The sequence below is a fragment of the Lepidochelys kempii genome, chromosome 2 (genome assembly GCF_965140285.1).
Source record: "Lepidochelys kempii isolate rLepKem1 chromosome 2, rLepKem1.hap1, whole genome shotgun sequence".
Taxonomy (NCBI): domain Eukaryota; kingdom Metazoa; phylum Chordata; order Testudines; family Cheloniidae; genus Lepidochelys; species Lepidochelys kempii.
The window spans coordinates 189,931,871-189,946,590 of record NC_136381.1 but is presented as its reverse complement, the minus strand read 5'-3'; the positions used below and the strand labels follow the sequence as shown (position 1 = coordinate 189,946,590).

General features: G+C 37.3%; 1 protein-coding gene across 4 annotated transcripts in view; it reads right to left on the bottom strand.

Moving 5' to 3' along the window:
- The window catches only part of LARS2 (leucyl-tRNA synthetase 2, mitochondrial), a 110,533-nt gene that overhangs the window by 22,472 nt on the left and 73,341 nt on the right, over positions 1–14,720 (bottom strand). For 2 of the 4 annotated variants that reach the window (XM_078851730.1, XM_073333148.2), the window contains 6 exons: positions 13,586–13,701; positions 12,366–12,649; positions 8,789–8,887; positions 5,521–5,658; positions 3,376–3,479; positions 2,131–2,313 (listed from right to left, as the gene is read on the bottom strand). In XM_078851730.1, coding sequence (XP_078707856.1) covers positions 2,131–2,313; positions 3,376–3,479; positions 5,521–5,658; positions 8,789–8,887; positions 12,366–12,649; positions 13,586–13,701 — 924 coding nt within the window. The remainder of the gene's footprint in view (positions 1–2,130; positions 2,314–3,375; positions 3,480–5,520; positions 5,659–8,788; positions 8,888–12,365; positions 12,650–13,585; positions 13,702–14,720) is intronic. The other 2 variants (XM_073333149.2, XM_073333150.2) reach the window with 2 other exon arrangements.

The following is a 14,720-nucleotide window of genomic DNA, read 5'->3' as shown; positions in this document are numbered from 1 at the left end:
TGAAGCAATGCAGACAGAAAACAGAAATTAAAATTAAGACTGCATTGGGGCTGCATGTTCATTTAGAAAAGGCAGAGCCCCATAAGCAAGTCATATTTAAGGGGTGAAACTAGACAGACACTTGTATATGTTTTGTATGCTTGTAGGACCCATTATTTATCCTAGTTTCATCAGTTATGCAACTCAACAGTATACAATCTAAGTGTCTTTATCAGCATGTTTCAAATGGTATTCAGAACCCGTTTGACAAGCTGTGTTGCATAAATGTCTACAATAAATGAAAGCAGCTTAAAGCTCCAAATGGATTCTCCCGTCATGAAAACAAGAGAGACTATATTAAAAAGGAGGAAGTGACCTAATCTTAAAATAGCTGCTTTTTAAGTCACTGGTAAGAAGAGAGATTCAGAGACTGGGGCTGTGCACCCTCTTACTGTTTATAAAGAAATTAATACAACATGAGGTATTTTTTTACAAACACCTGATCTTAGCTTTTAAGAGGTTTGTAAGGGAAGAAAGGAGAGAGGTGCTTCCTAAACAAGTCTGTAGCCTAATTAACACTGTCTTGCAAAATTAGCTTCTTAAAAATAGTTCTCAATTTACGAAGTGGACATGTAGCCTAGCTCTGTGGCATCACTATTTTCATAAGCTCCAAAGATCATAGTTCAAATAAGCTAAAACAGAAGGAAAAGACTGATAAAAGGTTGCCTGGTTTTTTCTCTCTGCTTCCATTTCCCACAGTGTACAGAATATCCTCATAATAATAGAACATTTCTGCAGGCTTTTTTCTACTTAAGACTAATATTCTAGTGTGCAGCGAAGAGGCTATATTGTTGTAGATCCTTGCTTTCAACTTCCTTACCGAGATGTATGCATGCAGTGGTGTAGCCGTGTCTTATCCCAGGATATTAGAGAGACAAAATTGGTGAGGTAATATTTTTTATTAGACCAACTTCTGCTGGTGAGACACAAGCTTTTGAGCTACACAGAACTCTTCCTCAGGTCTAGGAAAGGTACTCAGAGTGTCACAGCTAAATACAAGGTCAAACAGATAGTTTAGCATAAGCTGTTAACACATATTCTAAGGGACCATTCAAGGTCTCAGAGAGATGTATGTAAAGTTTCCTATCTAGTTTTGCTGCACTACTTCCTATTTCTTCCTGGGTAGACTATCAAGGAGCAAAAACTTAAGATTTTCCTCAGATGGCACTACAGCAAGTGCATACATCTAAACACTTATCATTTCTAGCCTCTGATAAAAAGCCTGAGGCAGAGGCTATCATTACTACTGAAGAAATTATAGAACCACATCAAAATTCTTTTAACATAGGAACATCATCCTTAATATTGCCTCAGATCCTATGCAGTAGCCTCATGTTGGAACACCCTTTATAGAAAAGATTCTTCAGTTCTGTAGAAACCTTCCCAATGTAAAACAGTCTTTTCAATATGAAGCCTGGAACAGAATGACCTAATCTAATTGTTGATTATATGTGAAAGTCTGAAGAACCCATTATCAGAAATTAATGACTCCTAGAGAGGTCAATCAGATGGTCCTATTTACCTGCTCCCATAAGAGAAGAACAGGGAACAATTAGTGAAACTGAAGGCAAAATATGTAAGGATGATTAAAAGGAATACTTTTTCAAAACATGGCATGAATAACTTGTGGAATTCACTGCTACCAAATATTGAAGCCAATAGTTTACCAGGATTCAGAAAAGGATTAGACATTTCTATAGATATTGAGAACATCTATAATTATATGAGGTAGGATAATATTACTGAGAAGTAATATAAACCCTCATGCTTTAGGACTTAAACCAGCCACTAACCAAGGGAAGACTGCAATGTCCTCTGAAGCATCTGGTACTCGTCACTCTGAGAGAGAGGAATGCGACCCAGCATATGAGACCAGAGGTCCACCTATGTTCCTATTATTAATGTTAAATACATACATAACTAACAAAAGTATCTTTTATCCCAACAAAGGTCCCGTTTTAGAAAGACAGCCAATGTAATCTTCTTATTACATCAGCTGTTCACATTCAATTCTCCAAATCCCAAACAGCAAACTGTATTTCAAACAGAAATAAACCAAGAGGAGGAAAGAATCCAAACAACTTGACTTACTTTTTGCATCCCACAAGATGTCTTGTTCTGGAGGGGCGGCAAACAGAATATACAGTCGCATAGTGTCAATGCCATACTGCTCTACTAATTCCTCAGGATCTATCCCATTATGCTTGGATTTACTCATTTTTTCCCATGTAACCTGCAGCTTCTCTTTGGTTTTTATGTGAACTGGTTCAGTCCCTAAATATATAGAACATATACAATAATAACTAATTTGGTTCTACAAACATCTGAAGCAGCAGAACTTAATACTAGGTTATTTCTAATCCCTTCTCTGATAACCTCATATAACTGAAAGAAAAAAAAAACAAATTATGAGAGTAAGACAAAAAACTTTTTTACTTTCATCTCTTTACTGAAGTAACATTATAAAGTTTCCATCACACAGGAGAAAATTTCTTCCGTTTTATAAAGCTAAATCCAGTATTAATGGAAGCTAAATCTAATGCATCAGGATTTTTGCATTAGTGTAGCTATCTCAATGCAAACCTCCTCCGCAGATGTGTTGTACTGGTGTAATATGCCACTTGCACTGGAGCAAATTTACCTTGATTCCATCTTTGGATGTTTATAGACAGCAAGTTTGCAGGTTTCAGCTAGGATAAATCACATCGCTGCAAGCACCACTTTATCAATCTACATGGGGAGTTTGCACTGGTGTACATCTACACCAATGCAGATTTCCCTAATGCACACAAATTCTGTCTTTTATACAAAGTACAAGTATAGCACAGGCAGTAGCAAATGTATATGTTCTTAAACTGCTTTGCAAGGATCGTATGTAAGCATTGGAGAGAAGTTCATTCTATGCCCATTCTGTCTAGATCTTATCTGTTCAGATTGCCAACAATGGTGTCGACTCTGCTAATGGTTTTGTAATGCAGTCATCAGTGTACTATGAATGGACTCCTTTCACATGGGCTAGTGAATGGCCTCCATAAGATACTCACTTTTAGTCATTTTTGGACATAGACCAGACTTAAGTAAAAACAAATATAGCAGAAATACTGTGTTTGATAATGGTTACAGGCAATGGAGTAGTATTTTCTCTGTATGTGTATTCAGCATTAAGCATGTGAGTCCAGAACACACACAAAAGTCAATCTCCGGTTTAATGATTACAAGAATTCACTCCTCACTGATGAATTTTCCATACACTATGACTTGTACATCCTTTTTCACTGAACTAGCCCTTGACTTTTCTGGATGCACCTGTGCTGGTCATCCCATACGGTCTCTTACCAGTGAGATCAATTTCCTCTCTCTTCAGATATTGGCTTGTTGTTGTTAGTTTGTATGTCTGACTCTTGATAAGACCTTGAACCAAGAGTTTATAAAAAGGCTCCCTGAGGATGAAAGGAAAAGGAAACCTGTCTGTTGAAAATAGCTGTCAAAAGCACATTTTACAGTAAGCTTTAGAGGCTGAACTTAGTTAGACAATTATTTAATGAAAGAAGAATGTCACACTGACAACTGAAACAGTTGTCACCTGCAAAAGTCAAAGGATATTTTAAAGAGAAACTTTAATTGTGGGGGTGGGGAGGATATTTATGAATAAAGCGATCTGATCAGTCACTTTCTGCATCCATTTTTCTGTCACTCAAATATTCATGTTTGAACAAATGCCTTCTCTTTTACAAACCTAGGTCCTCTTTCTGAGTGTTCCCACAGCACAGGAACATAGGATTTACCATAGTGGATCAGAGAGAGTCCAGTGTTGTATTTCTGGCAGTCGCCAGCACCAGTCAGCTCAGAGGAAGGTACAAGAATCCCACAGTAGGCACATGTGGGATAAGGGTAAACTTAGAAACCTCTACATGTTAGTTACATAACCCCTACTATTAACCTTGGTTTTGACAACTACCTAATTTAACAGAATAACACTGAGTGTCTTTATGAGCACTTTCCAAGTTGTATTTCATAGCCCACCTGACAAACTCAATTGCCTTCAATAAATTAAAGGCACTTAAAGTGCAAAAGCTGCAACCAGATTCTGCCATCATAAGAACAAGAGAACATCTTAAAAAAAGATGTGATCTAATCCTAAAATAATTGTTTTCCAAGCTAATCATAAGATGAGAGTTCAAGAATCTTTGCTCTTTATTTCAGGAGAGCAAGTCCTCCCAGACCATCAATTAAAACAGTTAAAAAAAATTACAAAAAGGTGAAAAATGAAATAATTAATTTTCTCCCCCAATATGTATGCCTTTCTTTTTAATTTAAAACAGACATTTAAATAACTACCATATTTTACCAAATATGGGAACATTAACTAAATAATCAGAGCATCAAACCCTGGGTAACTGTCTCAACTGGAAGTAATATTTCAGGGAACGCTTGTCTTTTCATGACACAGTGTTAGTTCAGGCCATGTTGATAAAAGTTAAATGTAGGAATGTGCATTTGCAGTTTGTTTACAGGGCGAGAGGTTCAAAGATGTAGTACAAAATACTTTACCATATACGGGGAAAAAGAAAAAAGGAAACATATTTGAGTGTAGTGGGAGACTTCAGGAGGACGGAGAAATGCCCAAAATCAGAAATGCTCATCCTTGTGAAAGGATCTGGGGGAGAAGGCAGTGCTTATAAACAAATGCAAATCAGTACTGAATTTCGATGGAGTTGTAGCTCATGAAAGCTTATGCTCAAATAAATTTGTTAGTCTCTAAGGTGCCACAAGTACTCCTCGTTCTTTCTGCTGATACAGACTAACACGGCTGCTACTCTGAAACCTGAATTTCTCCTGTTGCTCAAAAGGGTTTCACTCTAGGAACAATGTTGGGATGACTCCATCTGCTGGTTAAAGGAAATACAATTTAAAATTGCTATCAGGTAAAAATAGTTCCTTTGATTTAAAAAACAAAAACATTTCCAAAGGATTTAGGCAGAATACTACATTATCCGGAACTATTTTATACTTTTATCCCCAATCCTGCAAAGACTTATGCAAGTGCTTAACTCTCCACAATGAATACTAATAAATAGTTACATTTAAATTAATGAGACTAGTCACAGTGCATAAAGTTAAGCATGATCAAATTAATGGCTCTACTCACAGTGCATAAAGTTAAACGTGTGTAATTCTCTGCAGGATGAGGGCCTAAGGCAAACTTTTACTACTAGTGCCCTGAGCCAGTGAATATTCACGAGACATATATGTACACAAACAACAAATGCAATACAGACTGTAAGAAACTGATCATTTAGCTAAACTTGAGAAGGAAGAAAATTCAGGCTCAGAGAATGAAATGTAAAATATACCATTGAAAATAATATTGGTACCTCAGCTTCTTCTAGCTCTATAAAATTTCATTGATGCCTGTGGGTGCCAGATGCAGTCTGCGACTGATGCTTGAATTATTTTTCATAGAAATCTAATAATGCTTACTTGTGTTTGGTCATCTTTTGATCATAGCAAAAATGGCTCAAGAATCTAGCATAGTATAAATGCATAACTGCATGCTCCTTTCCCCCAATGTACAAATCCACAGGCATCCAGTAGTCGGCCAAGGCTTTATTAAAGGGCCTAAAACACAAAGTAACAGAAAGTATACATTAAGTATAAAGCAAAAGGAAAAAACAGCTTTACTGGAACAGCTCCAATAAGACTTGACTGGAAATAGGTGTTCACTGTGAGCTGCATGTGCATCTTAAATTACATTCTATTAATTTTGCTTTTGGCTTAATTCCTTATTTTTAAAAAGCAATGTTTGACTTGATTAAATTGCAGAAATCTGTGTGAGAATTTTTAAAAGCTATAGAGAAAGATCCACTAGAATATGATTTACATATAATATCTTAGATGTATGACTATGACTTCACATGTATCACCTAAAACTAAAACAATGCTATGGAAATATTTGCCTGATTTCTATGGAACTTTCATAACTCGGTTGTGGTTATCTGTTCTAGTCTTTTGTAGTTACAAATTGATATTTTGTGGGGGAAAATATATAAAAATTTATATACATGGCTATATATTACTCTCCAAAATATATAACAATAAACCAATTTAAAATATATCGGAATGATTTCATTTATTTATTTAAAATTGAAGGTTTGTGTTGCCACCATTAGAGGGCAGCATGACATTTATTAAAGTGTTTAAAAAGCATATTCAGAATATTCATTTAGGGCATCGTAAACTGAAATCTCAAAGATACTGTTTTGGTTTACATCACTTCAAATAACGATGTCTCTTCAGGGCACGTTTTATAGTCCCACTCTTTAGCAAATGTACCAACTTGTATCAAAACTGTGATTTTATTGTGTTATACATTAGTTATGCTTCCTTAGTTAGAGATGAGACTGGAATAAAACCCTGGATCAGACTTCACATGTCTATAATGTAACTAGTCACAAACCCAAATCTCAACACCGTAGTACATAAAGTTTCAAAAGGCAGATCTGAGCTTTTCTTAAGTTCATTGTGTCCAGATTTGATGTTTGGAGTTTTACGAATAAAAATAAGGGCTTGCCTACATGTTGTTTAACTCAGGCCTTATCTAAACTACAAATGTGTTGGGTGTACAGTTATATCTGCATAGCCCCCTGGTGTAGACGCAGCAGATGCCAACAGAGGAAGTTTTCCATTGGCATAGTAACACCACCTCCCGGAATGATATTAGCTCTGCTGACAGAAACACTCTACTGTTGGCACAGCTGCATCTACACTGGGGTTTTTGTCACATCATAGCTACATTGGCTAGGGTGGTACGGTTTTTTCACACCTCTGACTGACACAGCTATGCTGATAAAACTTTGTATAGCACAGACCTGGCCTAAAGATATGATTTTAACTGATTTAGTTAAACCTGTGCAAAATGCTAAGTGTGCACTCTTATTTCAGTATAAATCAGGCTTATTTCAATTTAATTCATGTCCACTGAGAACACGGTTAAGCTGAAGAGAAATGAGAGTGTCCACGAAGGGGGTTGCACCGGTTTAACTAAACCAGTTAAAGTTCATGTGTAGTCAAGGCCTTAGTTTGAGCTATTAATCCTGTTCAGAATGTTGTTTTGGGTCCAGTTCTATTTAAAATATATTATTTCTATAATTTAATTAATTTATTCCAAAGATGTTAATTAATGGTATATCAATATACACCCAGACTGAGCTCAGGGCACAAGCACCACCTGTCAGAGAAAGACAACTAAGACCAATAAATGGAACCCTCTTCATATCCCCAAGTCTTTATAACCAAAACTCTTCAACAACTCCTTTTCCTCCCCCACCACGAGAAGCAAGTGGATGTCTTTGTATCTCATGTCAGATAAAAATCACCTAACCAAAACAAACGTGTAAATGGTTTTAATGATTGAGTTTGTCTTAGAAAAAGACCCACTGACCAGGTCTTTTTTTTATTATTATTATTATTTAAAGTAGACAACAATTTTTAACAAAATGTGTCTCTCCCGTACCCCATGGAGGTCAGAGTCTAAATCAGAAACCTTGGCATGTAAAACGAGACAGATCCCAACAGCCGGGTTTGCCTATCACAGGATCATCACATACTGTACTACAATTCGCTGGACACACTGAAGCCATTCTATCAGATGCTTTCCGTATATATCTGTGTGAAGACTTAGTAACCCAAACAGTGATACTTCTTATCTAATTTATGGCTAGCCTTTTGCCTACAGAACGGCTCATAAAATATTCGAGAGACAGTAATCATAGGCTGGCTGTCCAGCAACTGCAGACAGCAATCTAATCTGAACAGTGTATAGAAAATACATTTTGGACTGTTGAGTCAGCCTTTGTGCAGCCTGCTATAATGCTGGGTGTGACAGAACCTCCAGGGCACAATCAGCTTTGCTAGCATTATAGAAGATGGAGTAAGTAAACAGATAAATAACTTTGTCTATCTCTCACGCTGCCCTATTTTATAGTCATTAATGCATAGCATATCTAGTGTTTCCTTTTGTAATACTGTATTTAACTGAAGTAGTAACATGGCAATAGGCCACTATGATGATACTTTATTTAAGCTCTGGACCTAAATTAGCACGACTCTGGCTAGCACAGATTGGTGGTTTTCTTAATTTTGGTCTCTGGGGGAAATTGCTTGATTCCTCACTTCTTTCCTTCTCCATCAGCTCTTGCCAGCTGAATGTGTTGCTATAAATCCCAGAAGAAGCCAGTTAGCTATATTCTTAAGATAGTGGCAGAATGTAAGCACACCAGTGACAACAAAGAGAAAATTAAAGGCTTTGTCCACAGTACAGAAGTTACACTGGCTGTTTCTGCCTTAGTTGACGGAAAAGCACCTTATGTCCCTACACATAAGAGACTTGTCTACTGCTGGAGAGGACGCAATCAGCATAAGGAGTAAAAGCTGTGGATCACCAGCTGAGTTTGCAGTCTCAGCCCTTTCATGTCCCGTTAGGGGCTGATAGCCTTATTCCATAGTTCAGAACAGCTCCCAAGGCTACTCTAACCTGAATAGGGCCAGTCAGCATGCAGAGAATCAGGAACTCATAAAGAGGTTCCCAGACAGTCTCCTATCCTGCTGCACCCAGCAGACGGTAGAACTACTAGAGTATCTGGCTGTTTGTTTTTTCTTTTCTTTCTACTTCTGCTATGTAAAAAAGGTCCAGGTTACATGAACACCCATATGACCATGGGCCTGCTTGCAACCTGCTTGGATGCCTTACCTATCAGAGTTATGAGGATCAGTGTATCTCAAGTAATACCAAGATGAATCAACAAATGTATCCATGGTGTCTGTTTCCCTCTTTGCAGGTCCTTTGCACCTGGGGAATAGAAAAATTTCTCAGCACTCCTAGATGAAAAAAAAAATCACATGCTGATTTTTTTCACATCTTGAAGAAATAAAACAAATCCTATGAAAGTCCAAGAGAAAGGAAAAAGTATTTTGCCATTAAATAGAAGGGTAGAAAGATACTCAAAAACTAGCACATTCGTCTGGTACTATCAGATAAATCATTTATGACCACTTCCAGTAGAAAAAGAGTATGGTAGACTGCATTTCACTGGTTCTGGTTTTATAAAATGGTCTGTTTTTCCTGATTATTTCCACTTATTCCCAGGAAAAACAAATTTAGTTTAATTCCAGTTTTCATTGAGAAGGATCAAGCCTTTCTCAGTCATTGTAATATTTTAATTCATGATTACTGCTAGAACAAATCAATATTAGCTAGGTAGTATATTGAAGGTACAGACTAAAACAGATTCAAAATGAGAAGTTAAAAGCTGGAACAATTTTTCCTTCCGCCATGAATAGAAATAATTTACTTATGGAAATGAACAGCAGGAGGAAACTTTTTTAAAACTGTGTTTGCATTTATTGCAACTACTCAGTATTTAAGAATGTATCTGCTAAAAATGATTATAAATTTATAATACAAATGAAATTTTGCAACCTGCTGCAAACCTGTGTGCACTACATATAACACAAAGAATGTCAACTGGCTGTTTAACACGTACAAAATTGTAACTTTAATCTGTTACTGTGCTTGGAAGCTTTAGCTAGCACAGCACAAGTCTGCCTGCCTGCTTGATAGTGTAAACCATAGACAGCATATTAAACAAGCTCTTCAACAGCAACATTGGCTTCCTAGTCACTGCTCTGTGTGGTGAGTCTTTGGTCTATAAAGCCTTTATGTGACTTGGGTCCTGACTACCTAAGACACCACCTCTCTCGCTGCGTATTTGCTACAGTATTTCTGGTCACCTGAGGCATGTGAGCTGCATGTATTTACAGGTAAGTATCAGAGGACTTATGTTTGAGTGAGATTAATAGAAAACCTTTCCTCTCCTTTCTCAGATGACTTAAACCAAGTTTGCTACCCTGAAATGCACGGTGCAAGGCAAGGGGTTGGATTGCTGTGGTGGTGTCAGGTTAGCAGCGCAGAATTTTCACTTGGTTACTGCTATCTCATGCTCCAGAATCTAAACTTCCATTAAAGAAGTCTCTAGCCTTTACAACTGTGGAGTTAACTTTCAAAATGTGAACCAAATGTGAGTTGATACAATCACATCTGCCTGAGTTTGCAAACAGTCAAACATTCATCTCAACAGGATGCTAATTCTGAAACCAATGATAATTCATTGTCAACTCATTTTTAACTGAGCAAAACAAATAAGACAGCAGAGAGGCAATTACACGAATATCTGTATAATTCACCCTGAGTGGTGCCTCATTCTGGCAACATGAGTAAGTGAGCTTGGGTGGCAGGCACAGCTTAGGGAAGTACCACCACTTATTTTCTCTCCAGTCTGATCTCTGTGCAAGGCCCATCTCTTTTAACAAGCTTTTACTTGTAGGGGATAACCGCAGTGGAGGCATCTTGTTTCTAGTTGACTTTTTAGTTTAAAGAGTCAATTATATTAAATACTGCACGTGTGCCCAGAGACTAGGATAATATATTTATCACAAAATAAATAAATATTGTATTATACTATAACAGAATTGTCTCAGCCTATCAACTTCTGGGATACTTTACATAACAGTTATGCAATTCCCTGCACCCTAGTTGGCTACAGCTCATTAACTAAATAAGTTTATGGAGGACCGGTCACCCAATGGTTATTAGCCAAGATGGTCAGGGACACAACCCCAAGCTCTGGGTGTCCCTAAACCTCTGATGGCCAGAAGCTGGGAATGGATGACAGAAGATGGATCACTAGGTAAGTTTCCCTGTTCTATTCATTCCTCTGAAGCATTTGGCTATCGGACGACAGGATACTGGGCTAGATGGACCATTGGTCTGACCCAGTTTGGCCTTCTTATGTTCTTAACATAGTGACAGCATGCAAGCCACTATACTCTGGCTACTGATAGCCTACAGCTAGCGATGCAGACAGCAGGTATTTGCATATTCACTGAATAATTCTTAACTACTGTGAAGTCATTATGCACAGCCTTCCACTCATGATTGGTTACAGTTTCAGAACTCCACATCTGTATGCCCACAACCACAGCCACCTCGGCTTCCCATCTCTATTCATCCTGTTAATCCACCTAATCCCAGCTATTAAATTCTGCATGTAGATGGAGTATACAGTCTAGAGGAGATCAGAACTAGTGTTCCCTCTTCACAACAAATGCATTTCAACATTTATATCAGTGGAAAGCCTGGAGTGCAAGCAACAAAGATTTCAGTAGGAGTCAAGGATTTCAGACTAGAAGACATTGCTGAGAGCATTACTTCAATATTACAATTCATCTAGTCAGACTGCCTTGAAATATCCATACTCCTTAAGAAGTTACTGTGCAGTGTTTAAAAAAGCCTACCTGAAATGACATTTTCTTTGCAGAAATATGTAGATGTATGTCTTTCTTTTACTTAAAATGTATATCATTAACAAGTCAAACATGTTTCCAGTGAGCCACAGAACTGCCCTGTGTAAGCCACCTAATTACAAATGAGAATCACGCTAATATTCTAACCTTCCAAAGTAAGAGATTTACAGTTTCTGTGCTATGAAGAGAGCCTTAACGTCACTTTATGTCCCTGGTTCTCCTGCATGACAGCCTGACAATGCCCTGCTCGATAGCCTGACAATGCCCTGCTTGCTGGACCAGCTCTGCTGACAGCAGGGTTTCACTATATGCCTGGAAAGGAAAGGGTTTCTCTCAGGGATTCCTCGGGTTCTCTTCCCTCCCCCTGCAGAAGCTGAGCACAAACTCCAATGTACCCAATACTCAACCAGCTCTGGAGACATCTTGCTTTCTCTAATGAATCTGTATCTTTCTAAATCTGAACTACATGCTTCTTCTTAAAGAGCTGGGAAACAAACTGTATGATCAAAATCTGAACCATGAGTGCATACACCTATTAACTACTTCAACCTGAATTATTTGCTGACATGTAAAATGCACCAGGCATGTAAATCTTTATAAGATTCTACTGCAATAGCACCATCTTATCTCTGTTGTTGGACTTGTTAATTAATTGATCAATATGTTAGTTTCCTTAACAAAAGCAAATGAAAACTCAATATACCCTACAATCTTTGCTTTAACTTTGTTGTTGAAAGAGAAAAAAATCTTGCAATCGATGAAGTAAACGGTACTATAAATAACTAGAGGAAGAAGGTGAAAAAACTATTTTATTTTTCTCATTTTCTTTCCTCTAACTTAAAAACACTCAACTTTTCCTCCACTAGGTATTTATCCAGAAAAAGAGCTTATATTAAGAAACAGTAACAGGCCATATTACGACAAGAAGAATTATAGCAAGTGGACAGTATATAATATTTGCTCACCTTGGACATGAACAGTTCATCCACTCTGTGACAGTTTCTAGAGGGGAGGCTCCCTTTCCTGTAAAGGAGGTTATATTGGGCAACTCCACAGGTAAATCCTCATAAGGCACAGGGACTGTGCCACAGGTCTGGCAGTGGATTATGGGAATAGGTGTTCCCCAGTACCGCTGTCGCGATATTAACCAATCTCTTAACTTGTCACTTGTTAGGTCTCCACCTACTCCTTTATTTTTGGCCAGCTGGGTTAGGGCTTTTAAAGCTTCCTGCCTAGTCATGCCTGTGAACTGATAAAAAGAAAGACAGACATTTGATATATGCTACTATTGACAATGCTGTAGTGGCACCATTATATTATTTTTCATATGCATTGTACACAAACCTAACACTCAAACTCTGATGGGACGGAGGTTCCAAGCGTTTTTAAGGTTCCCCATTTGTCTTCTGCTTCACACCCATTCATCTTCCAGGCTTCCCATATGTCAGTCACCAACCTTCTAGTCATGAGGATTAGATAAGTCTCCCTTGAAAGCCTATCAAGGTCACTCCCTTGATGGGCTGAATGGGTCATTGCTGAGGAAGGGCTTGTTCGGCACTCCTGGCCTCTGTTGGCCAGTTATCTGCAGTTAAGGTGGATTCTCCTTACTGCAAGGCATCCAGTATATTAGTACTCCAAGGCAGACATTGCAAGAGTATAGGTGGTAAATCAGACCTTCCCTCACATATTCATTCTGGGTGATTTTATACTTCACTTCTTCATATATTTTAAACACTCAATATCCCTCCCAAGTTAGATAGACACAAAACTTGTCTCCTACTGAACAACAATCCACCCTTCCTCAGATTAATACTTGCAGACTCTCAAGAACTCTTCAGTGTTAGTTTAGAGTTACATCCTTACACAGCCATGAAGCTGTCAAATAGCCTGTAATATAATTTCCAGTGAATACAACCAAGGGGACTAATATATTAACATTTAACCTGAAAAAAGAACAAATGTGTAAATGAAAAACAGAAAAAAACATCAAGACATTTTCATGACGGAATTTATTATTCCTTCTCTATTGTAAAATTTAGACTATTATAGCATTTTTCTTCTTTCATGTATGTAAAGTTTTGAAGACTAAGCCTTGAAAACAAAATATTTGGTATTTTCCAGGTAGTGGGTTTTCGTATGCACTATCACTGTACTTTAGAAAGAAATGCAGTACAAGTGCACCAACCTCTCCGGAGTTGACTATGGTCTCCAAACCATCTGGTAGTGTTTCAATGACTTCAGAGAAAGAGAGACCTAGATTCTGGGCGACAGCAGCATCTTCTGGATTAGTATTAGGAATTCCTATCCATGGAAGGGGGAAAAAATCAGTTCCATAACTGGCTAACTTGGCTGCTCCTTGTCATTTTTTTGAGGAAAATATTTTCATCTATTGGCACTTATTTACTTCTTTCCAATGGCTTTAAAAAGACATTGGCAAGTTAAATTTTGCCAACATTTCACAAAATTTATAAAAACACGATTGTGAAATTTGAGTGACAACAGTTATAACAAAACATTATCTTATAGTGTTTACAACCCAAAAATCATTATCACTGTGCTAGCTCAGAAGAACCTGAAAGTGATTGGGTCTGAAATTGACTAAAAATAAAGCTGAAATTGACTAATCTGTTTTCATTTACCAAATTGAGAGAAATGCAAAAGCTAAGCAAATAGCATAAATACATACTAAGTTAGTTGTTTTAAAAAATTTCAATTTTAATAACTGAAGGTGTTACTAAAAATAAAGGTAACGTTTTTTAAAAAAGAAAATGACTTAACTTGACAAAGTCCTTCAACATTGCTGCCCCCTCTTTTTAAAATCTCGTCATTTACTATCAGAAAGTCATCTCCAGTAATTCCAATTCAGAGTAATGTCAACCTTCCATTCAGAATAAAGCTAGAGAAAGTAGTTCTTACTGCTGTCAGAATAAGCCATTCCGTCAGAATATTTAAGGCCACCGATGACACCTTTTCCCACTGTGCCTTATTACCTGGGACAGTCACACATTTTGAATATAAGTCTTTTTTAACCCCCACAGAATTCTTTTTATTGCTGCAACTTACCAATATCAAAAAGTGATTTATTATTTTAAAATAATCCTTGTTCACAATGTTACCGCCTGACTGCAATCTGTCCAGCAACTGCTGTGTTTCACCTACAAGGATTGCATTCTGGGGGTTAGCTAAGAAATCCCCATTTTTATCATACATATTTATATTCAAATATTAATTATATGTTGTTTGACATACTATATAACATGATGATGTATATCTTTCTACATTAGTTTGTTTTCATTTTGGGGGGTCATTTGTTCTATTTT